The sequence below is a fragment of the Eucalyptus grandis genome, chromosome 8, assembly GCF_016545825.1.
Source record: "Eucalyptus grandis isolate ANBG69807.140 chromosome 8, ASM1654582v1, whole genome shotgun sequence".
Classification (NCBI taxonomy): domain Eukaryota; kingdom Viridiplantae; phylum Streptophyta; class Magnoliopsida; order Myrtales; family Myrtaceae; genus Eucalyptus; species Eucalyptus grandis.
Window position 1 is genome coordinate 5,435,981 of NC_052619.1, and position 23,309 is coordinate 5,459,289.

The 23,309-nt window shown below is 42.1% G+C and overlaps 2 protein-coding genes and 1 pseudogene across 2 annotated transcripts; all 3 read right to left on the reverse strand.

The window, feature by feature from the left end:
• Window positions 1-507: 507 nt before the first annotated feature.
• LOC104416068 (L-type lectin-domain containing receptor kinase IX.1) lies at window positions 508-2,879 on the reverse strand. The gene is made up of 2 exons (XM_039298960.1): window positions 2,784-2,879; window positions 508-2,569 (listed from the first exon to the last, which is right to left on the reverse strand). Exons 1-2 carry the CDS (start codon window positions 2,801-2,803, stop codon window positions 688-690), a joined length of 1,902 nt encoding a protein of 633 aa, XP_039154894.1. The 5' UTR covers window positions 2,804-2,879; the 3' UTR covers window positions 508-687.
• Window positions 2,880-6,937: 4,058 nt separating this feature from the next.
• Window positions 6,938-8,623, reverse strand: LOC120286923 (annotated as a pseudogene).
• A 3,094-nt stretch (window positions 8,624-11,717) lies between these two features.
• LOC120286632 (L-type lectin-domain containing receptor kinase IX.1-like) lies at window positions 11,718-14,106 on the reverse strand. The gene has a single exon (XM_039298961.1). It carries the CDS (start codon window positions 13,800-13,802, stop codon window positions 11,808-11,810), a length of 1,995 nt encoding a protein of 664 aa, XP_039154895.1. The 5' UTR covers window positions 13,803-14,106; the 3' UTR covers window positions 11,718-11,807.
• Between the last annotated feature and the right edge of the window lie 9,203 nt (window positions 14,107-23,309).

The window sequence follows — 23,309 nt, forward strand, 5'->3', positions numbered from 1 at the left end:
GTGGAATTGTCTGTCAATTAGAAATCATATTTATGTTAAGAATGTGATTTTCTAATAAATGTTACAGTTGCTTATGTTACTTCAAGGTAAGTAAATCTATTCCTTACCCTTGCAATCTGTTCATCACTTTGAGTATAGGGTGTTTTATTAACGGTTGTGCACACGCATGATCACCTCACATCTTAGTGAAAATGTTTAAATTTAATCCAATGCCCTTGCCAAATATTTTTTGAACAAAAGAGGAAGGTACCAAAAGGGTATTGGAGTAATCAAGCATAATCAATTCCTTGTTGCCCTCGCGATCTTGAGTCAGGCTTTCGGCATCCGCTTATACACCAAATCGACCTAAATGAAAGTCCTGCTCACTGTGGTGAATTCGTAGTGTCCAGTGTACTCTTGCATGCAGCTTTCCGTCTCATTGAAGTGAGAACCTCCAACTTTTTCATCTGTATTCTCTCCGACGTGATGAACGCGCTTGCTTCTTTATATCAGAAATTTGAAGAGAGATAAAGGTAATTTAACGGAAAATTTTATTTTCATAGTGTTCTGTTTATGCCGATGTAAGCAATGTATGTTAAGCGATACCAAGTCCCCCGTGATGCTCTCAATTCCAAACAACAAATTTGGGCAAGGCAAACGAGATGGTAACCGAACTACAGTTGATGCAGCAGAATGTGCAGATTTTAGTCAGCATGTGTTGCCGTATGACTTTAGGAGACAGGATTTGTCTAGCTTCCTAAACACAGATTCTTGAATAGGAGGAGCAGATGGAGATTCCAGTATTCCTAATTGCGAAGCCGATGGCCGGTGTGAAACTGGACCGTTGAACGCGTCGTGCGGCAGCTCGGGGACTGAGTCCTCCAGCTGGAGGAACCTGATCACTTGCCCCGCCTTTGGCCTTCTCACGGGGTCGGGGTGCACGCACCACAACCCCACCCTCATCAGGCACTCCATTTCCTCCCTCCGGAACCCTGAGCCCAAGGCCTCATCGGCCGCGCCGAGGATGTTGCTGGCGAGGTAGAGTTCCCAGACCCACTTGTGCAACGCGACCCAGACCTCTCCGTCCTCATAGCTCCTCCGGCCGCACGCAATCTCCAGGGCCACCACGCCGAAGCTGAACATGTCGGACTCCTTCGTGGCCTTCCCACTAATGAAGTACTCTGGCGCCAGGTACCCGCAAGTCCCAACCACGTCTGTTGTCTGAGACCTGAACCTGGGGTCAATGAGCTTGGCCACTCCGAAGTCGCCGAGCCTGGTTGTGAAGCTGGTGTCGAGCAGCACGTTGGCTGCCTTTATGTCCCGGTGGAGAACCCATTTCTCGAGCTCCTCGTGGAGGTAGTTAAGGGCGGATGCCAGGCCGAGCGCCACGCCGTATCGCACAGCCCACGGCAGGCTTCTCCGGGGCCCAAAGAGGTGGTGGTCGAGGCTGCCATTGGGCATGTACTCGTAGACGAGCAAGAACTCACCTTCCTCTTGACACCACCCAACAAACGGCACCAGGTTTCTGTGTATTGTTCGGCTTATGATCTTCACCTCGTTGACAAAGACCTTCTCGGAGTGTCGGGACTCCGCAAAGATCCTTTTGACGGCGACCAGGCGGTTCGAATGGCTCAAGAACCCTTTATAGACTTGGGCAGACCCGCCTCGGCCCAGCCTTCTATCGTCTGCGAAGCCATTGGTCGCCGCGAGCAACTCCTGATAAGTGAACTTCGTAGGCAATGGGCCAATCTCTTTATCTATGTCGGAAAGGGCGCTGTAACCATGCTTTTCCCTCCTCTTGACGGCTAAAAAGCAAGAACTTGCGGAGATCACCAGTAAAAAACATGCCGTGGGAACAACGACCAGTATCCATAACCAGCGAGGTTTATCTACGTCGTCCAAATCCGAAGTGAACTCCCATGAATTGACGCTATGTCTCTCTGGATGGGTGCCGAAAGAAGCTGAGAACCCGATCTCTGCAGATTCAGGAAGGACTCTTGCCAGATCAACAAGCCAAGAAAGCGAGTGATTGGCCTTATATTGGGAGAGCAGTTTGCCGTCGAACGACCAGAACACACTGAGGTTCTTGCTCACAGAATTGTAGGTCACGTTAACATTGACCGGTTTCCCGCTGTGCAATCCGGGATCCCAGCGGGCATAAACGCGCGGCGACAGCGAGTTCTGATTGATTCCTATGTGATGCACTGGGGGATCATACTGGCTGTTCACATAGGTGTCGAACTCGACCATGACAATCCGGTTCTGAGGCCCTTCATTAAACGTGCTCGCGTTGAACAATCCCAGGAATCCGCCAGCCGAGTTGGGCGGGATCGGGATCCCCACGGGAGCGAGGAAGAAGGTGATGCCATCACTGTGCTGAGCAGAGCCGTCAGTCTCGATGGTGAACGAGAAACGGGTTGAGAAGTTCGCTTGGCGCCCCGTGACAGGATCCCATATGCGGACAGGCTTGGCGTACTTAATCCGCCCCACCTGGTAAAGATGCGCAGGATGGAGGGAGTTGAGATCGACATGTCCATACGTGGCCTCCGAAACTCCCTCGTGCAATATGTCCCTACTATCCGTGTCGAAGCTGCTTATGTTGAAGTAGAGAGGGGCAACACAGGTTATCAAAGGACAGCAGACAAGGCAGAACAAGAACAAGCGAGCTTGCAAAGAAAGAGAACGGGGAGTCGCGTGCGGCATACTTAAGACGAGCTTTGGTGGGAATTGGATCACCGACACTGCGAGATCTATATGTTACATTAGGGAGCTTTAAAATGAACCCGAGCGTACCATTGGCTTACCGGACACGGCGAGCAATCATAGATCAAGCAGCTTCTATGATAGTTCCTTATTTTCTGCTAAAGTCAGATGGAATAGGTTATTAAACTTCTGGTGGGTACCATTGCTATCTTCCGAACACGAAATGTCAACACGGAAAATGAACTAGTCAAGGAAAATGTTTTCCATCATTGGAAAAAATAATCTTTAAAAGTGAGGAAAATGTTTTCCACTTCTCAATAACTTCTTCCATCTTGCTTCTTTTTATCAATACATTTTCGTTTTATTTTTATGCTTTCTTTTCTTTTTTTCTTTTTTTTTTTAAATCGAGTTTTTAATTTTTTTTCTTTTCTTTCTTTCCTTTTCATCTTCTTCTTTGGCCTTGGTTGGTCGCCGGCCACGGCGGCGGCCGACGACCGCCGCGGGCTGGCGACCGGCCGCAAGCCCGGCTCGAGCCTCGCCCTAGGCCGGTGAGGCTCGCCACCCCGATTTGGCAAAAGCCGAGCTCGGACCTCGCCAAATCCGGTGAGATGGAGCTCTCGCCGGCTGGGGGGCGAGCTCGGGCCTCGCCCGAGCTCGCTTGAGGTTCATTGGGCTCGTGAGCCTCAAGCTCGCCGGATCGGCGCCCGGGTCTTGGTCGGCCGCTAGGCGGCTGGCCATCGTCAGGCATGCGGCGACAAAGGAAGGAGGAGGAAGGAGGAAGGAAAAGAAAAAGGAAAAAAGAAAAAGAAAATAAATAATAAATAATAAATAATAAAAATTTCTATTTTTAAAAATACAAATAATTAGAAATTCATTTTTTTTAAAATATAAAAATAAAACTAATTTTTGGTCAATTAAAAATATTAAAATTCAAATTTTGATAATTTTTCCTAAACAATTAAATTAGCTAACGAACGGTGGAACACCGGAAAATAGAAGTCATTTTTCTGGAAAATGATTTAGAAAAAATGTTTTAGAAACATGATATTTTCCGCGAAACGAACGGACCCGAAATGTCAACACGGTTTTACCTATCACTCCAGCTATTGCGCAATTGGTGGAAAAATTTGCGAGTGTTTTAAAGTGCCTTGGACAAAGACCATGGACCATGGAGATGGAAACTGACCGATCGATATTGACTGGCTGCCGGTGATATGAAGCTAGAGAACGAGCCAGCTGGCTGCAGATCAAAGATTTGAATTTGCTGGGGGAGCTTGTGTGGTTCACCATTTTTACAGACATTATCAGACCACTCAATGTCTCTGTCCACAATTGTGGAGGAAAGGAGAGCAAGCTTTGGTTAAATGAAGAGACTTAAATGAGGGTTGAGAGTCCATTGCTCGAAAGCCATTGATTATGATGATGATCGAATTATCTTATTCGTCAACTATGTGTGCCAAATCTTTCCTACAAGTTGTATTTGAGAACTACTTTCATGTTACCGAAGCACAAGAGCCATGGTCAAGTTCAACCAAACTCTTGTAGATCCTCATTTCACGGCTTGCCCAGCCCATCAAGAACATTACAGGCCTATTTGGTTCGTAAGATAGTTTCATTCGATGAAACTGTGTCGTAGGTAGTATTTTGATAGTTCACATGGATGCAGAATCTTGTGTGATAGGGCAAGATAAAAACATTTTGCAAAATCGGCGAAAGACACCACCAAAGTCATAACTTCGCACGCGGACACTTAAGTGCGTAAGCAAAGCTGCACACTTAAGTCCACTTTTTTTTTTTCGAGTGGGACACTTAAGTGCCACATCCGCTGACCTTGCCGGAAATCTACGCGGGCAATATTTTATTATTATTTTTTTGCTGCACGTGGCTCATGGAGCTCCAAATCAGCATAAAAATTTTAAAAAATTAAAAAAAATTAAAAGTTTTAATTTTAAAAAATTTTAAAACTTTTAAAAAAAAAGAAAATTTTAAAAATTTTAATTTTAAAAATTAAAAATTTTAAAAAATAAGAAAATTTTAAAAATTTTAATTTTAAAAATTTTAAAATTTTTTTAAAAAAGAAAATTTTAAAAATTTTAATTTTAAAAAATTAAAAAATTTTAAAAAATAAGAAAATTTTAAAAATTAAAAAAAAATTTTAAAAAAATTAAAAAAAAAGAAAATTTTAAAAATTTTAATTTTAAAAATTCAAAAAATTTTAAAATTTTCTTAAAAAATTTTAATTTTTTTAAAAAAATTAAAAAATTTAAGAAAATAATAAAATTTAAAAATTTTAATTTTAAAAAATTTAAAAATTTTAAAAAATAAGAATAAGAAAATTTTAAAAAAATTAAAAAAAAAGGGGGAGGCGGCGGCGGCGGAGGTGGCGGCGGTGAGGGGCCGGCGGTGGCGCGGGGAGCCGCCCCATTCGGCCTCCCACTCCCCACTTTTTATAATTTTTTTTAATTTTAATATTTTTAAAAAAATTTCTTAATTTTTAAAAAATTTTAAAATTTTCTTAAATTAAAAAAATTAAAATTTTCTTAATTTAAAAAAAAAAATTAAATTTTCTTAATTTTTTAAAATTTTTAAAATTTTCTTAATTTTTAAAATTTTTAAATTTTTTAAAAATTTTTAAAATTTTTCTTATTTTTAAAATTTTAAAAATTTTAACATTTTTAAAATTTTAAAAATTTTAACATTTTTAAAATTTTTCTTAATTTTTTAAATTTTTTAAATTTTCTTAATTTTTAAATTTTTCTTAATTTTTAAAATTTTTCTTAATTTTTAAATTTTTTCTTAATTTTTAAAATTGTTTTAAATTTTTCTTATTTTTTTTAAATTTTTGAATATTTTAAATCTAATTTAATTAATTTATATACTATTATTTACACGTAGACGCAAAACGGCGTCGTTTTGCATTTTCTCCGCCACGTCGGCGTGCAAAAACGACGCCGTTTGGGACCGAGCTCGGAAAGTCGCCACGTCAGCCATTTGGCCGGATTTTCGCCGGAGTGGCACTTAAGTGTCCCATTTTACTCAGATGATGGCACTTAAGTGTCCATTTTAAAGTTATGGCGAGCTTAAGTGTGGCGTGCGAAGTTATGTATTTCAGGGTGTCCCGCTTCGCAAAATCTTGGTCTTAAGAATCCAAGATCAAAAATGTTATGCAATTGACATAGCATGTCCTTAGTGACTAACACTAAACTCCTGATGGCCCAAGTATTGATGGGGCAATTGCTGCATACCCAAATGCATTAGACCCCATGCATGCAATATGTCGGATAATTTGAGTCTCACTAGGAATTCATAAGATCCGAGAAATCTTGTTTACTGGATCTATATTTTCTGGCTGCGGCCGATAATTTTCAGTACCAATGGCCCCCATATGCCCTTTCGAGTGTGCTCCCGCACTATCATGGTTGAGATTTCGTGGCTTAAGCTTCACAACGAACCTCAAAAGTTACTGTCCTTCCTTGTTCAAAGGTGCGTGATGAAACGAATTTATGGCGCTTGTGATGGGAAACGGTCAGACACTTGAAGAGTCCCAAACAATCCATTCCTGACGAAACAAAATTGTAATGAAAAAGATCTTTGAGTGAAAACAATTGAAAACGTCCCATTTATTATTTTCACTCTTTCCACGAGGACCAGGCCAAAATCAGAACATGGTTTTGACAAAAATGAAACTATAGTTCTCGGTTAGAAAACATGCTTTTTTTTTTCTAATCAAACACAATAATTTACGAATATACAAAAGTAAAAACTAAAATTATTCTCATTTTCATAGACATATTTTGAGAAATCACGTGTGGTCTATATAGAAAATTAAAGCAGTGACTGATGTTGAATCTGCATTGATCTTAGCTATTGGGCCTTAATGGAACTTATTACAAAAAACCCATTGTCCACTTCAACCAAAGGTGGTTATAGATGCTGTAACAAAACTTCTTAAGAAAATAACTAGAGAAATCTATGAAGATTGAATTAGGTCTCAAGAAGAAAATTGGTCTACCAATCACAAGAAAAGTGGAAATGGAAGCGGTGTAGTTTCGAGTGAATGGATACTCCAAGATAGAACAAGAAAAGTTGAATCCGATAAATTCAACTTCTAAGACTTTGGAATAATTAGAAAATTACAAAAACGAAACTATTCATTTTGAGCAACAAAGTTTGATTTAACCAAGTTTGACAACAGGTTTTCCAACAAGCCTTACAAAGAGCTTTAGGAACTCTGAATAGTTGTTTGAACAACAAGTTACATTACTTGCCCTGCCCTCGGCTGTCTGGCGGGATCTGGCTGCACGCACCACAGCCCCACCATCATCAGGCACTTCATCTCCTCCTGTGGGAACTCTGAGTGCAACGCCTCGTCAACTGCGCGCCGAGGACGTTGCCAGCGAGGTAGAGTTGCCAGACCCACTCGTGCAGTGAGACCCGGATCTCTGTTCTCGTAGCTCCTCGGGCCATGACGCCGAAGCTAAACATGTCGGACTCCGGGGTGGCCTTCCCTCCAATAAAGTACTCTGGCGCTAGATACCCACAAGTCCCAACCACGTCTGCCGTCTGAGTCCTGAACCGGGGGTCGACAAGCTTGGCCACTCCGAAGTCGCCAAGCTTGGTGCTGAAGTTGGAGTCGAGCAGTACATTGGCTGCCTTTATGTCCCGGTGGAGCACATATTGCTCGAGATCATCGTGGAGACAGTTGAGGGCGTATGCGAGGCCGAGCGCCACCTTGTACCACACGTCCCATGACAGGCTTCTCCGGGCCCCAAAGAGGTGGTGATCGAGGCTGCCATTGGGCATATACTCATAGACAAGCAAGAATTCGCCTTCCTCTTGACACCAACCCAAGAACGGCACCAGGTTTCCGTGAATCGTGCGGCTTACGATCTTTACCTCATTGGCGAGAACCTTTTTGGAGCATTGGGATTCCGTGAAGATCCTTTTGACGGCAACCAAGCGGCCTGAATGGCTCAGGAACCCTTTATAGACTTGGCCAGACCACCTCGGCCAAGCCTTCGATCTTCTGTGAAGCCATCGGTGGCTGCGAGCAACTCCTGATAAGTGAACTTCGCAGGCAATGCACCAATCTCTTTGTCGATGTCGGTGAGGGCATAGAAACCATACTTGTCAACTCTCTCGACAGCAAAAAAGCAAGACCCTGCAGAGATCACCAGCAAAAAAATTGCTGCGGGAACCATGACCAGTATGGTTAACTGGCGAGTTTTGGAGTTCCCCCCTTTGGCGTCGATTTATCCATCGATGGTGGCAGACCTACCACGTCCAAATCTGAAGTGAATTCCCATGAATTGATGCTGTGTCTCTCCACAGAGAAGCCGAATGAAGCTGAAAACCCGATTGCAACTGATTCCAGAAGGACACTCGCAAGATCAATTTGGCAAGAAAGTGCGGAATGGCCCTTATCCTGGAAAGCCCGTTTGTCCTCAAATGACCAGGACACTCTGAGTTCTTGCTCGTGGAATTGTAGACCACCAGAACATCGGTCGCCGCTGTGCAGGCTGGGATCCCAGCCGGTATAAACGACCAATGAGAGCCCGTTCTTATTGATTCCAATGTGATGCACTGGGGGATCGAACTCTGGGTTCACTTAAGTGTCGAACTCGACCATGACAATCCGGTTTCGAGGCCCTTCACTGGCCATGCTTGCATTGAATAATCCCAGGAATCCACCACCCAAGTTGGGCAGGATCGGCATGCCGACGGGAGCAAGGAAAAAGGCGATGCCATCACCATATAGCCCAGAGCCGTTGTTGTCAATAGTGAACGAAAAACGGGTCGTCGTTGTCAATAGTGAACGAGAAACGGATCCAGAAGTCCGCTTGCCACCCCGTGAGAGGATCCCATATGGGGACAGGCTTGGCATGCTGGATCCGGCCCACCCGGAAATTTGGTGGAGTATTGCATATGGTGAGATCGACATACCCTGCTCGGCATACTAGAGACGGGCTTTGGTCAGAATCGGATCAACTGAACCGCAAGATCGCTACGTCACATTTGAGTGCTCTACAAGGATCGTGAGTATACCTCGCGGACCTAATACGGCGAGCGTTCATAGATCAAGCAACTTCGATGATGGTTCGTTGTTTTCTGCAAAAGTCAATGGAGCAAATTCGTCACGATGAGAATCAGTCTTGAGGTGGGTATCATTGCTATCTTCCAAACAAGTGATGGAACATTGTCAAACTTGGGGTAGGCGTCACTTGGGCGTGTCCCATTACTGGACCATCCACGACCCAGAGGCTTGACTCTTGAGCTAATTTCTTGTACCATCACTTGCGCGTCCTATTGAGAGCTGTACGATCCAATCCAAGACGGTATGACTAGAATCTATTGCCGCTGATATTTGTCAACTGGGGGAAAATTTGCAGGTGTTCTAGAGAGCCGCGGATGAAGACCGTGGAGATGGAAACTGACCGATTGATCTCCCGAGTTGACTGGCTTTCGATAATACAACGGGAGCGAGCGAGCGACCGCGGATCGGTGTTTTTGCATTCGCCAGGAGAGCTTCTGCGGTTCACCTCTTTAACAGAAATTATCAGACCGGTCGACGTGTCTGTCTACAAGTGTGTAGGAAAGGAGCGCATGCTATTGTTAGATGAGCTGCGATTTGCAGGGACGTGAAGAGCGGTTGATAGTCCATTGCATCGAAGCCACTGATTATGACGAACACTACGAACCCAAAAAACAAAAAGAAGAGCCGCAGATAGTTTTCTAGCTGCATCATCATTATGCCACGTCACCGTGCACATCGTCAATGCCACGTTGTCAATACCATGTCGTCATGTGTGCCATGCCATCGCCATGTCATTGCTTGCGTGTCATTGACTGATTGTATGTTAGGTTCATAAAATTGCATGCCATGCTAGAATAGTTCCATAAAATTGATTACCGCATGTTAGGTCATTTGATTACCGCAAGCCACATTGGAATAGACATACTTAGTACGTCGTCGTGTTTAGAGTACTTGCATTACATACATTACATTTTAGCGTTAGCTTTCACTAGATAAGAGAAAACCTTAAAAAGGATTTGAGTAGAATTGTCTATTAATTAAAAATCATATATATGTTGAAAATGTGATTATCTAATAAAATTTACAGTTGCTTATGTTACTTCAAGGTAAGTAAATCTATTCCTTATCCTGGCAATCTATTCATCACTTTGAGTATATAATGTTTCATTAATGGTCGTGCACATGCATGATTACCTCACATCTTAGTGAAGAGGTTTAAATTCAATCCAAGTCCCCTGCCAAATATTTTTTGAACAAAAGAGGAAGTTACCAAAAGGGTATTGGAGTAATCAAGCATAATCACGTCCCCAAATCCATAATCTATGGTTCGCAAGGGTAAAGTATATCTCCCAATGCTTTACCTAGGTGTCTACTCAACCCACCAAAAACTAATTAATATTGATTTCTAAATAAAAATCATTGTCATATTAAGAACTTAAATCTAAGTTGCGAATTGATAGGGCTTGGGAAAGCTCGAGCTAAGTTAAGCTTATAAATTCATAAGCTCAACCCTAGGTGGTTCACTCCAAGGTAGGTCGCGACACACGTTAGTTCCAAATTTGCTTCTGCAACCCTTTGTCCAAAAATTTCCACTGATTTCTTTAAAATTATCAACAAGAGGAGGCTAATGTTGTTCCATACAAAAGTAAATTTACTAATGAAATGTAGGTTCTAATAAATTAATAATGAACCTCTAAGCAGTCTTGATTTGATGATTTTGAAGAAACTAATAGCAATTTTGGACGTGCGGATAGATGTGGAACTAGCGTGAAAGGTGATGGTTGTTTTAAAATAAAAACTGGTTCAGGGCAAAATTAAGATTACTCTAAAATTGGGAGTTTTTTTTTTTTTTTTTTTTAATTTAGGGAATTGGGCTTATTTGAAAATGGCATTTGGATGGATATAATTGTAAAATCAAAATCATAACAATCTATTATTTTGAATTAGACCTTTCTGCTTTTCATCATAAATTATAACCTTATGCATCTCCAGGTTCAGATTATCAAAGAGAAAATCGGCCTCAACTAAATTCTTCATGTCTTTCTATAATTTTTGCATGTCCTATTTAAGTGACACCTTGAGTTGACTTCATATGACATACGTTAAAGTCACGTAAAGAACCTATCTAGAGTGATTTTTATGCTAACTTTTGACTTTGTACTCCATATGAGTTTCTGGAACTCACATGAAATGATTGGAAACTTTTCAAAATACTTACATATCGATAAGTAAAATTCTATAAAGTTTTTTCATAATCTTTTTTAATCTAAAGGGTTTTTATTTCATATTTTCGGACTTCCAAACAAGTTGATACTTCTACCTTTTCTTGTTATCTTTGAAATATTAGTGCAAAATCTATCCGGAAATGTACGAATTCCATTCTACCCTCTCTTGTTATCTTTGAATATTCGTGCAAAATGTATCCGGAGATGGACGAATTTCAAATGCTTTTATCATATTTTCGACTTGAGTTCAAGTGAATTCAGTGCTTCCAGCTTTTAGATTACGAGAGCTCAGGAATGTTTTATTTTCCCTGGAAAAAGATGCCATGGACGATTTCGAAGATATTGGCCATGCCAGAGCAACGATGGACGAGTTACCTTGTTGGGGACATCGATTCTTCGACTTAACCCAAAGGAGCCTACGTTCCTGCGAAGCAGCCTCGCTACAACCCAGACGAGACGTCGACGTTCCTTGTTGCCCTCGCGATCTTGAGTCAGGCTTTCGGCATCCGCTTATACACCAAATCGACCTAAATGAAAGTCCTGATCACTGTGGTGAATTAGTAGTGTCCAGTGTACTCTTGCATGCAGCTTTCCGTCTCATTGAAATGAGAACCTCCAACTTTTTCATCTGTATTCTCTCCGAAGTGATGAACGCGCTTGTTTCTTAATATCAGTAATTTGAAGAGAGATACAAGTGATTTAACTGAAAAGTTCCTTTTCGTAGTGTTCTGTTTATGCCGATGTAAGCAATGTATGTTAAGCGATACCAAGTCCCCCTTGTTCTCAATTTCAAACAACAAATTTGGGCAAGGCAAACGAGATGGTAACCGAACTACAGTTGATGCAGCAGAATGTGCAGATTTTAGTCAGCATGTGTTGCCGTATGACTTTAGGAGACAGGATTTGTCTAGCTTCTTAGACACAGATTCGTGAATAGGAGGAGCAGATGGAGATTCCAGTATTCCTAATTGTGAAGCCGATGGCCGGTGTGAAACTGGACCGTTGAACGCGTTGTGCGGCAGCTCGGGGACTGAGTCCTCGAGCTGGAGGAACCTGATCACTTGCCCCGCCTTTGGCCTTCTCGCGGGGTCAGGGTGCACGCACCACAGCCCCACCCTCATCAGGCACTCCATTTCCTCCCTCTGGAACCCTGAGCCCAAGGCCTCGTCAGCCGCGCCGAGGATGTTGCTGGCGAGGTAGAGTTCCCAGACCCACTTGTGCAACGCGATCCAGACCTCTCCGTCCTTATAGCCCCTCCGGCCGCACGCAATCTCCAGGGCCACCACGCCGAAGCTGAACATGTCGGACTCCTTCGTGGCCTTCCCACTAATGAAGTACTCTGGCGCCAGGTACCCGCAAGTCCCAACCACGTCTGTTGTCTGAGACCTGATCTGGGGGTCAATGAGCTTGGCCACTCCGAAGTCGCCGAGCTTGGTTGTGAAGTTGGTGTCGAGCAGCACGTTGGCTGCCTTTATGTCCCGGTGGAGAACCCATTGCTCGAGCTCCTCGTGGAGGTAGTTAAGGGCGGATGCCAGGCCAAGCGCCACGCCGTATCGCACAGCCCACGGCAGGCTTCTCCGGGGCCCAAAGAGGTGGTGGTCGAGGCTGCCATTGGGCATGTACTCGTAGACGAGCAAGAACTCACCTTCCTCTTGACACCACCCAACAAACGGCACCAGGTTTCTGTGTATTGTTCGGCTTATGATCTTCACCTCGTTGACAAAGACCTTCTCGGAGTGTCGGGACTCCGCAAAGATCCTTTTGACGGCGACCAGGCGGTTCAAATGGCTCAAGAACCCTTTATAGACTTGGGCAGACCCGCCTCGGCCCAGCCTTCTATCGTCTGCGAAGCCATTGGTCGCCGCAAGCAACTCCTGATAAGTGAACTTCGTAGGCAATGCGCCAATCTCTTTATCTATGTTGGTAAGGGCGATATAACCATGCTTTTCCGTCCTCTTGACGGCCAAAAAGCAAGACCTTGCGGAGATCGCCAGTAAAAAACATGCCGCGGGAACAACGACCAGTATCCATAACCGGCGAGGTTTATCTCCGTCGTCCAAATCCGAAGTGAACTCCCATGAATTGACGCTGTGTCTCTCTGGATGTTCGCCGATAGAAGCTGAGAACCCGATCGCTGCAGATTCAGGAAGGACTCTTGCCAGATCAACAAGGCAAGAAAGCGAGTGATTGGCCTTATAGTGGGAAGGCGGTTTGCCGTAGAACGACCAGAACACGCTGAGGTTCTTGCTCGCAGAATTGTAGGTCACGTTAACATTGACCGCTTTCCCGCTTTGCGATACTGGATCCCAGGGGGCAAGAACGACCGACGACAGCGAGTTCTGATTGATTCCTATATGATACCAATGGGGATCAAACTCCCAGTTCATATAGGTGTCGAACTCGACCATGACAATCTGGTTCCGAGGCCCCTCATTAGCTGTGCTACCGTTGAACAATCCCAGGAATCCGCCGGCTGAGTTGGGCGGGATCGAGATCCCCGCGGGAGCGAGGAAGAAAGCGATGCCATCACTGAACTGAGCAGAGCCGTCAGTCTCGATGGTGAACGAGAAACAGGTTGAGAAGTTCGCTTGGTGCCCCGTGACAGGATCCCATATGCGGACGGGCTTGGCGTACTTAATCCGCCCCACCTGGTAGCGATGCTCAGGATGGAGGCGGGTGAGATCGACATGTCCATACGTGACCTCCGAAACTCCCTCGTACAATATGTCCCCCCTCTCTGTGTCGAAGCTGCTTATGTTGAAGTAGAGAGGGGCAACACAGGGGATCGAAGGAAAGCAGACAAGGCAGAACAAGAACAAGCGAGCTTGCAAAGAAAGAGAACGGGGAGTCGCGCGCGGCATACTTAAGACGGGCTTTGGTGGGAATTGGATCACCGACACTGCGAGATCTATATGTTACATTAGGGAGCTTTAAAATGAACCCGAGCGTACCCAATGGCTTACCGGACACGGCGAGCAATCATAGATCAAGCAGCTTCTATGATAGTTCCTTGTTTTCTGCTACAGTCAGATGGAATAGGTTATTAGACTTCTGGTGAGTACCATTGCTATCTTCCGAACACGAAATGTCAACACGGTTTTCCCTATCGCTCCAGCTATTGCGCAATTGGTGGAAAAATTTGCGAGTGTTTGGAAGAGCCTTGGACAAAGACCATGGAGATGGAAACTGACCGATCGATAGTGACTGGCTGCCGGTGATATGAAGCTAGAGAACGAGCCAGCTGGCTTTGCTGGGGGAGCTTGTGTGGTTCACCATTTTTACAGACATTATCAAACCACTCAAAGTCTCTGTCCACAATTGTGGAGGAAAGGAGAGCAAGCTTTGGTTAAATGAAGAGACTTAAATGAGGGTTGAGAGTCCATTGCTCGAAAGCCATTGATTATGATGATGAAAAAACTTCGAACACTACCTATCGAATTATCTTATTCGTCAACCATGTTTGCCAAATCTTTCCTACAGGTTGTATTTGAGAACTACTTTCACATTGTCGAAGCACAAGAGCCATAGTGAAGTTCAATCAAACTCTTGTAGACCCTCATTTCACAGCTTGTCCAGCCCATCGAGAACATTACAGGCCTATTTGGTTCTTGAGATAGTTTCATTCGATGAAACTATGTCGTAGGTAGTATTTTGAAAGTTCACATGGATGCAGAATCTTGTGTGATGCGGCAAGATAGAAACATTTTGCAAAATCTTGGTCTTAAGAATCCAAGATAAAAAAATGTTATGCAATTGACATAATGAGATAGCTAGTATAAGCACCTAGAGGGGGGTGAATAGGTGTAAAAATATTTGCTTGGGATAAGAGAGCAATACTAAGCAGACAATAGATAGGAAGTTCTCCTTTCGTTAACAAGGCAAATTATGATCAAAGTAAAGCAGAGAGTAGGGAAGAGAAAATGAACACATAAATCATAGTGGTTCGGCTTATTCTAAGCCTACGTCCACTCTTCCGCACTGATAGCCCACCGGCTGGATTTCACTATGAACAAAAAAGATGTTACAGCAATGCTCTCTCTTGATTCCACAGTGTAGATACTCTATCACACTTCCTCAAGGTTTCTCAGTAATATTAACTCTCTTTTGTGTACAAGATTTTGCTCGAGAAAATGAATTGACTAAGAACAAAGAACTTCAGACTTTGGAATTCTTCTATCGCGCACACACTCGAACAATTGGAACGTCTTCCTTTTATACTCCTTTATGCCATCATACCCATTGGCACTTACCAAAATGAATTCTTCCAATCTTCTCGTTGAACAGAATCAATTAGGAAGATCATTCGAGCTATTTAAGGAACATGTCGATAGCCCATCAATCCTGCTCGCCCATACAATCAGGATCTTGGTTTCCATAAGTAGAACCTTCCAAGTATACTTCGCCAATCATCGGATCCTCAATCTTTGAATCAATAAAGGATTACGTTATGTCATATCCAGCCAAGAGATCTTCTCCAGTCAATAAGGTCAAATCCTTAACGAAACATCTAGTCTGGATAACCCTTCTTCTGACGGATTAGAAAGCTGTCAATGAGAATAGACTTTGAGTCTTGAGTATGGCAGTCGGAGGTCTTGGACTTTAAATAGTAGAGTCTGCAAATCTTTAGACTAGACTGATAGAAACGTTTTGTCAGCTTCAAAATACTCTAAGAAGATTTCTCCAACAATCTCCCCCTTTTTGATGGTGACAAAACTTTTCTACAGATTTGGATAACTTTGACCTGCAAAAACATTACTCAAGCAAATATGGATATCTTATAAAGATAAATGGCTTATTAATAACACTAGAAACACTAGAATCTGCAACCACAGAAAATAGGTTAGTCTTGCATATAAGTAAAGCCATCCATAAGATATCAATAGTACTTAATATAAGCAGTCAATCCAAAATCCCAAATCTAGTTCACAGCCAGACACAAAAGTCAAGTCAAACATCAAAACAAATAGTTCAAGAAAAAAAAACAAGGTTTCAAGGTTCAAAGTTCAAATCACATCTCTCCCCCTTTTTGTCATCATAAAAAAGGTTGAGATGGAATTAAGAATGCTTGGGAATACGAACAAGTTGGAAATCTCCCATTGTTGGACAATGCCTTCCAGCTTTGTCAAATCTTCCTTGGTTAAGTCACCTCTTCACTCTTAGCATTTGCTTGAATGAAGAGTAAGAGCTTGGATTTGATCATTCAAAGAAACTGAAGAAGCTTGACTCGCATTCTGCAAATTCTGTACTTCGCATCCCGAACATATATCGACCCCGCATTTCTAAGAGAACATCCAGAATTCTGCGAAAATCTGCTGAATTATCAGTCTACGTACTAGCTTCTGCACGATCGGATGGAGTAAAGGCAAACGATGACAAATCAGCATAGCCACGCAGATTAGGCGATGAAACATCATGTCCCTCCTCAGGAAATTGAGAAGCATAGATGTCTTACGGATCTGTGGAGAGCGGGCGACTCCTTCACTTGGTAGCGAGGATATGAGGACATTCCTCTTTTCTCACGATCTCCCCTGTTTCCATGCCTTCAGGTGGAGAAGAATGTTCCTCATGCTCTCTTTCCTCTTGATCTTCTCTTTCCTATTCTTCTTCTTCTTCAATTCTTTCCTCCTTTGCATCTCTTTCTTCAGCTTCTCTCTCCTCTGTTTCTTTCTCTTACGCTTCCAAATCTTCTCTTTCTCCAGTCCTGCATTACGAGTCTTTCTTTTGTCGTTCCGTTGATTCTGGAACAGAACGACTCAGATTCTTCAATGCCATTGCAGTAATGGTGATGTCTTCCTCATCTTCTTCATCCTCAACAATGAGAGCTCTTCTTTTCTTGGATGGAGCAATCATGGGCTCCTTCCCTTTTCTTTTTGATGCCGAAGAGATTTGATGAGATTTGACAGGGGTTTTCTCCTTGAATTTCTCCAACGCCTTGTTGAGTTCCTTCAGACGCATTTTAGACTCCATTTTCAGTCCCACTACCATTTGATCACAAGATCGAACACAGAGAATCCAGGGAGGCTGAACATTCAAATGTCTGAATAACTTTGTTACAAGAGCTGGATAAGGAAGTTGACCCTTGTCATTCACAATTGCTCTATACATGTGGAATATAATAGTATGAGGAAGAGAGAACTTTTTTCCAGCATTGATGGCATACATTAGCTTTGCCTCTGAGTTTGAAACATCAGTTTTTGAAGTAGATTTTGGCCTGAGGCAATTGATTACAATCTTGTGAAGCAGAATGTTGAACGCACTCATCCTCGAGTAGGAAATCTTTCCCTCTATCCTTCTATCCTTAACAAGTTCCAACGTAGCACGAGCAATAGAGACATTGATAGGTTAATATCTCCCTCTTTCAACCTCAATCACATCAGCCGACATATCTATATCCACCACATAGTCCTAATCTCGGACACTAAAAGAGAATCTATTTGCATCTAAGAAACTGAGATTCGAATAGAAGTATGCAGTGAGTTCAGCATAGGCTTCTGTAGATTCAGAACAGAACTGTTCAAGTTGAAGAAGATTGAATTTTTCCCTTAAATTAACGTTCACAGCGTCAATGAAATCAAAATCCACACTTCTAGGGTTTATGACCCCATGCTTCAACAACTTAGAGTATAGATGCTTGTGTTCCTCCAATCAAAACAAGTCTGTCATTTTGCCCCTAATTTTTGCCGCAACATCCATTCTCGGTTGAAATTGACTGTACAACTTGTCATCATCATTCCCATCTGGCTGATTCAGCCCTCCAACACGTGGATCGATTGGAATGTTTGCCATTGCCTCTTCTGCCGACCCAGCAGGGGCAATTCCCAACCGTTCCATTGTGCGTAAAAAGAAGGTTTCATTTTTGTACCATTTGTCTTTCAGAAATTCGTCAATGTAGTTCAAAGGAGTTCAACCCCTTTTCAAAGCACGGTAAAGCTTATAAGTAAAGCCAGGCTTAAGTATGACATCCCAAAAATAACTCACGGCCATGTGTTTTATAAGTAGGAGTTTATTAAATTATGATTTCAAGATTTATGGCCAAGTGAATAAGAATGATATGGTATTTATATAAATGGATAATTATTGTTGTTGGAAACGCATCCTATGTCCATGTGAGACCAATGATTTTATTTGATGAGGAAATTATGTATTTGGCCATGAATTTTATAAGTTGGATTTTATTAAACTATGTTGCAAAGTCTTTTGGCCTTTTATTATGCAATTAGGTGTTTATTTAAATGAAAATGAAAATGTATTATTAAAAATAAACTTGGGCCATTTAAGTTTGGGCTTTAGGCCCAAGTGAGATGGGCCTAAAGTGGGCCATAAGCCCGGCCCATGTCAGCGCATGGAGGGGGAGAAGGAGGAGCCGCATGGCCTCCAAGTGTCTTCAACAAAGGAGACACTTGTCTCCTTCTTAGGGACAAGTGTCCCCCATGCAAAGAGGAGATGCATGCATATAAATACAACCAAAAAGGAAGAGAGAGAGAGGGAGAGGGAGTGGCCGTCATCCAAGAGAGTTGCGAGAGAGAGGAGAGAAAGAGAGAAAGAGAGAAAGAGAGAAAGAGAGAAAGGAAGGAGCTTGCCCGTCGCCGCCCGCACGCCGTCCGTCCGTCGCCGGTGTGCCGTTTGTTTGTTGTTGTCCGCTTAATCTTAGAGGCAAGTTGGGATTGATTTCCACTCTTGCATGTGTTTCTTGCATGTGTGGTTGAATTCTTGGATGTTTAGAGGCTAGAAATCAAAGTACTTGAGGTTTGTTCTTGGAGATGCTTGCTGTTTTCGCATGAACCGCTCGACCAAGAATCTTGTGAAGGCTTGCATGCATGTTTTAAGTTCGATTTTTACTTTGAGTCCTTCATGAAAGTTGTAGCTAACATCTTAAAATAAAACATACTCAAATTTGGTGTAAAATTATGGAGATTTGAGGGGTCAAACTCTCATCCTACGGAGATGCTAGATCTGGAATGTTTTCGCTTGAATCCGTATGAGTCAGAACTTTGTGTGAGCTTGCATGCATGTTTAGAGTTTGATTTTGGCTTTTATTTATTCATGAAAGTTGTAGCTAACATCTTAAACTACAACATAATAAAATTTGAAGTAAAATGAACAAGTAAAACCTAGTGAATCGACTTACTCTTGAGGACGGTAAATCTGGAGATGTACCGTTGGACACCCGAGACTTCATGGACCTAAATGACGACTATACTCTGGATTTTTGACTTGGATCTCTTCATGAAACTTGTAGAGAACATTTTGATGTAAAACATATCCAAATTTCAGAGGAAAAGAAGAAGAATAGGTAGGTGAAAACTCAGTATTTCGGAGAAGCATGCACTGGACGATTCGGTGTTGGAACCAGAAGCTTCGTATGACTATAGAAAATTATCTAAAACGAATCTGGCCTAGAAGTCTGAATGAAAAATATACATTAGTATCTTAACTATAACCTGGTAAAATTTCATAATTTTCGGAGGTCGTTCGGGTATTTTAATCAAATTATTTCGAGAACTGCACATTCTGTTTCTATCCGAAATTGTATGCCGTGTTGGTGTAAATCATATCTTTTGTGTGGAACTCTATTGGGCATGTATTTCTCATGAAATTATTATCTTGTTGTCTTGCCTATCACATGCCTTGATTTCATGATTTTTGAGAAGCATATGGATATTTAATTTAAGTATTTTAAAAAATGGTACATGCTGGAATTTTGAAAAGGCATGAAATATGGACCATTTTAAATTGCATGGACTCCATGAAGTGTATTGTTATGGATGATGGTGTCTTGCTGCATGTACGATAATGATTTGAGATGCATGTATGAATTCAATGATGAATATGATCTTGGTTGCCATCACATCGCATGCCATGTTGAAATTGAGCCATAATTGTGAATGTGAAATTGAAAATGAGATGTATAAGAACATGCATCGTGGTGATGATGATACCGTCGGAGGTGTGAGCCGACGATGCCCCGGGAGTCGGGATGCCCAAAGGTTCGAATTAGTCAATGCCCTTTGGATGCTTGGTTGTATTATGAATACATGCCCAGAGGTTTTCCCCGGGAGTGTCGGGATGCCCGGTTGTATTATGATGCATGCCCGGAGGGTGAGGGGTTGTATTATGATACATGCCCGGAGGGTGAGGGGTTGTATCATGATGCATGCCCGGAGGGTAGGGGTAACCATTTTCATGGCGAGCCCGGAGATTCCTCGTGATGCCAGGTGGGATGCGAGATGCTCAGTGGTTCGAATGAGTCGATGCCCTTTGGATGCCCAGTTGTATTTTGAATACATGTCCGAAGGTTCCTCGTGATGCCAGTTGGGATACGAGATGCCCGGAATGTGGGGGTACCGGATGCCCGGTTATATCTTGGATACATGCCCGAAGGTTCCTCGCAATGCCAGGATTGGGCGCGAGTGATGAATGTGGGATGCAAACATTGGTCCCGGGAAAGAGAAATGTGGCGGTCCAAAATGAAATTGAAATTGAATTATGCATGATGATATATGCATGATACGATGAGATGTGCATGGATGCATGGTAATGATGATGGTACATGTGATATGATGATGAGATGTGCATGGATACATGGTAATGATGATGGTACATGTGATATGATGATATGATGATGATGTTACATGCATGGATGCATGGTAATGATGATGGTACATGTGATATGATGATGATGATGTTACATGCATGGATGCATGGTAATAATGATGGTATATGTGATATGGTGATATGATGATGATGTTATACGCATGGATGCATGGTAAGGATGATGCCATATGTGACGTGATGATGGTAAGTGCATGATATGATGGTGATGTCTATATGATGATGATGTACATGAGGTATGATGACATGTGCATAATGCCATAGTATGTTGTGCATGGATGCTTGTATGACATGTGATGCTACAATTGTGGTGATTGCATGGCATGATGTATTGAGTGGTTTATTAGTCCTTTACCTGCTGAGTGGCTGTACTCACCCCTTTTGGGGATTAACATTTCAGACTAGATAAGATGCCTCTACAGTCACTGCTACTAGTAGACGGATCAAGTGATTGGATATGATCATGAGGAGGAGGATAGCAAAGGAAGGAGCTTTTAGACGCCGACACTGATCGATGGACTTTAAGTGTACGACTGTTGGAGGGGATGTCGGTCATCTTTTGAAGTATAGCCATGTATAGGAAACTATGGCATTTCGATATACCGACTAAAGATGTCCATCTGCTTTATGTAAATAAAAGTGTACGGCTTTAACTTATATAAGATGTTTAGTAGTTGTGCATCGTTTTCTGAATATAGGGAAGGGAGTTTGTTGGATGCACTTCCGTATATGAATTGCGCAAGGGACCTATAAAAAAAAAAGTGTAAACCCCCTATGTTGTATGGACCCGCTGCAATTGAAATGGTATCAGAGTGACATGTTATTAGGAAAAGTAAATGGTAAGCGAATTGTGGCGACCCTAATTGGATCGGGGGCCGTCGAGAGGTGCCACATAAGAGTTCTTACGGGTTCTACGTCTTCGACGATTTCTTCCTCTTCTCGATGAGCAACATTCTGAGGTCTAGATGGAGGAGATGGACGCTGCTGAGAATGTTGTGGGCTCTACTGCTGACTAGGAGACTCTTCTTCCTCGGTGAGATCAAAGTGCGTAGGCCCCTCACGCATTTGTTGCGGTCCCCTGTTCGCGATCCTCGAAGACTTCCTTTGAGACATCTTTCATAGTCTTTGAAAGATTCCAAACTTGACTTTCCCAAGAAAGATGACAACTTTTCGAAGATTAAACAAGAGAAGAAGACAGAAGTGAAAGATCAATGCTTTTTAGGGTTTTTGGAGTTGAACGAAGAGGAACTGACAGTATATAAGTCAGTCGAAGAGAGGCATACAAAACGCAATAATGGAAAGTAAAAAGATGCCCTTTTAAAAATAACTACCTTTTTCAAAAAATTAGATAACCGCCATTTAAAAATTAACTCCATTTTCGAAAAAGAAAGATTGCACTAATCACGGAAATTGAAAGTAGAAAAATCAATTATGGACAGATGATCGTACATTTTCAAGATTTAATGAGAGAAAATGAAATAACTTATAATAAAAAAATCTTGATTGTCTGAGTCTGAGAATCTCTAGACTTTTACTTCTTCAAACCTCAAGATATTGAGTCTGGAACGAATGATTTGAAATTGATTTTTCTCCAAAGGCTTTGTAAATATATCCGCCAGTTGGTTCTTTGAGTTAACAAACTGAATCGAAACTTCTCCATTCTGAACATGATCTCTAATGAAGTGATGTCGAATCTCTATATGCTTTGCTCTTGAGTGAAGAATTGGATTCTTTGTGAGATTGATTGCGCTGGTATTGTTACAGTTAATCTCCGTGCATGAATCTACAATTCCAAAGTCTCTTAATTGTTGTTTTATCCACAGAATTTGTGAACAACAACTTCCAAGAGCTACATACTCTGCTTCTGCTATAGAAAGAGCTACTGTATTTTGCTTCCTTGAAAACCAAGACACTATCCTGCTTCCAAGTAGTTGACAGGTACCCGAGGTGCTCTTTCTATCAACTCTGCATCCAGCTAGATCTACGTCTGAGTATCTAAGAAGAGTAAAGTCTCCATTTTTAGGATACCAAATACCAAGGCTTGAAGTTGATGCAATGTATTTGATAATACGTTTTGCAGCACTTAGATGAGATTCTTTAAGGTCTGCTTGAAATCTAGCACAAATGCAAAAACTAAACAAAATGTCAGGTCTAGAAGTAGTAAGATAAAGAAGTGAACCAATGATACTCTGTATAGCTTCGGTCAACTTTCTTTCCTCCTTCATCTTTGTCTATCTTCAAAGAGCTTGACCTTTGGTATATCAATCTTTTTGCAATTTTCCAGTCCAAGCTTTTTGACAAGATCATTAGCATATTTTCTTGATGAATAAAGGTTCATTTCTTCAATTGTTTCACTTGAAGTCCAAAAAAAAAAAAGGTTAGTTCACCCATCATGCTCATTTCAAATTCATCCTGCATAGACTTAGAGAATTTCTTGCACAGACTTTCATTAGATGATCCAAAAATAATATCATCAACATATATTTGAACAAGTAGAAAACTTTTGCTTTCTCTTTTGATAAACAGAGTAGTGTCTACTTTACCTTTGACAAAACTGTTTTGAATTAAAAATTTACTCAGCCTGTCGTACCAAGCTCGAGGTGCTTGCTTTAAACCATATAAGGTCTTTTTCAGTCTGAATACTGAGTCTGGTTTCCTTGGGTCTTCAAACCTATGTGGTTGTTCCACATAGACTCGCTACTGGTGCGTAAGTCTCATCATAGTCTATCCCTTCTTCTTGTGTATATCCTTTGGCC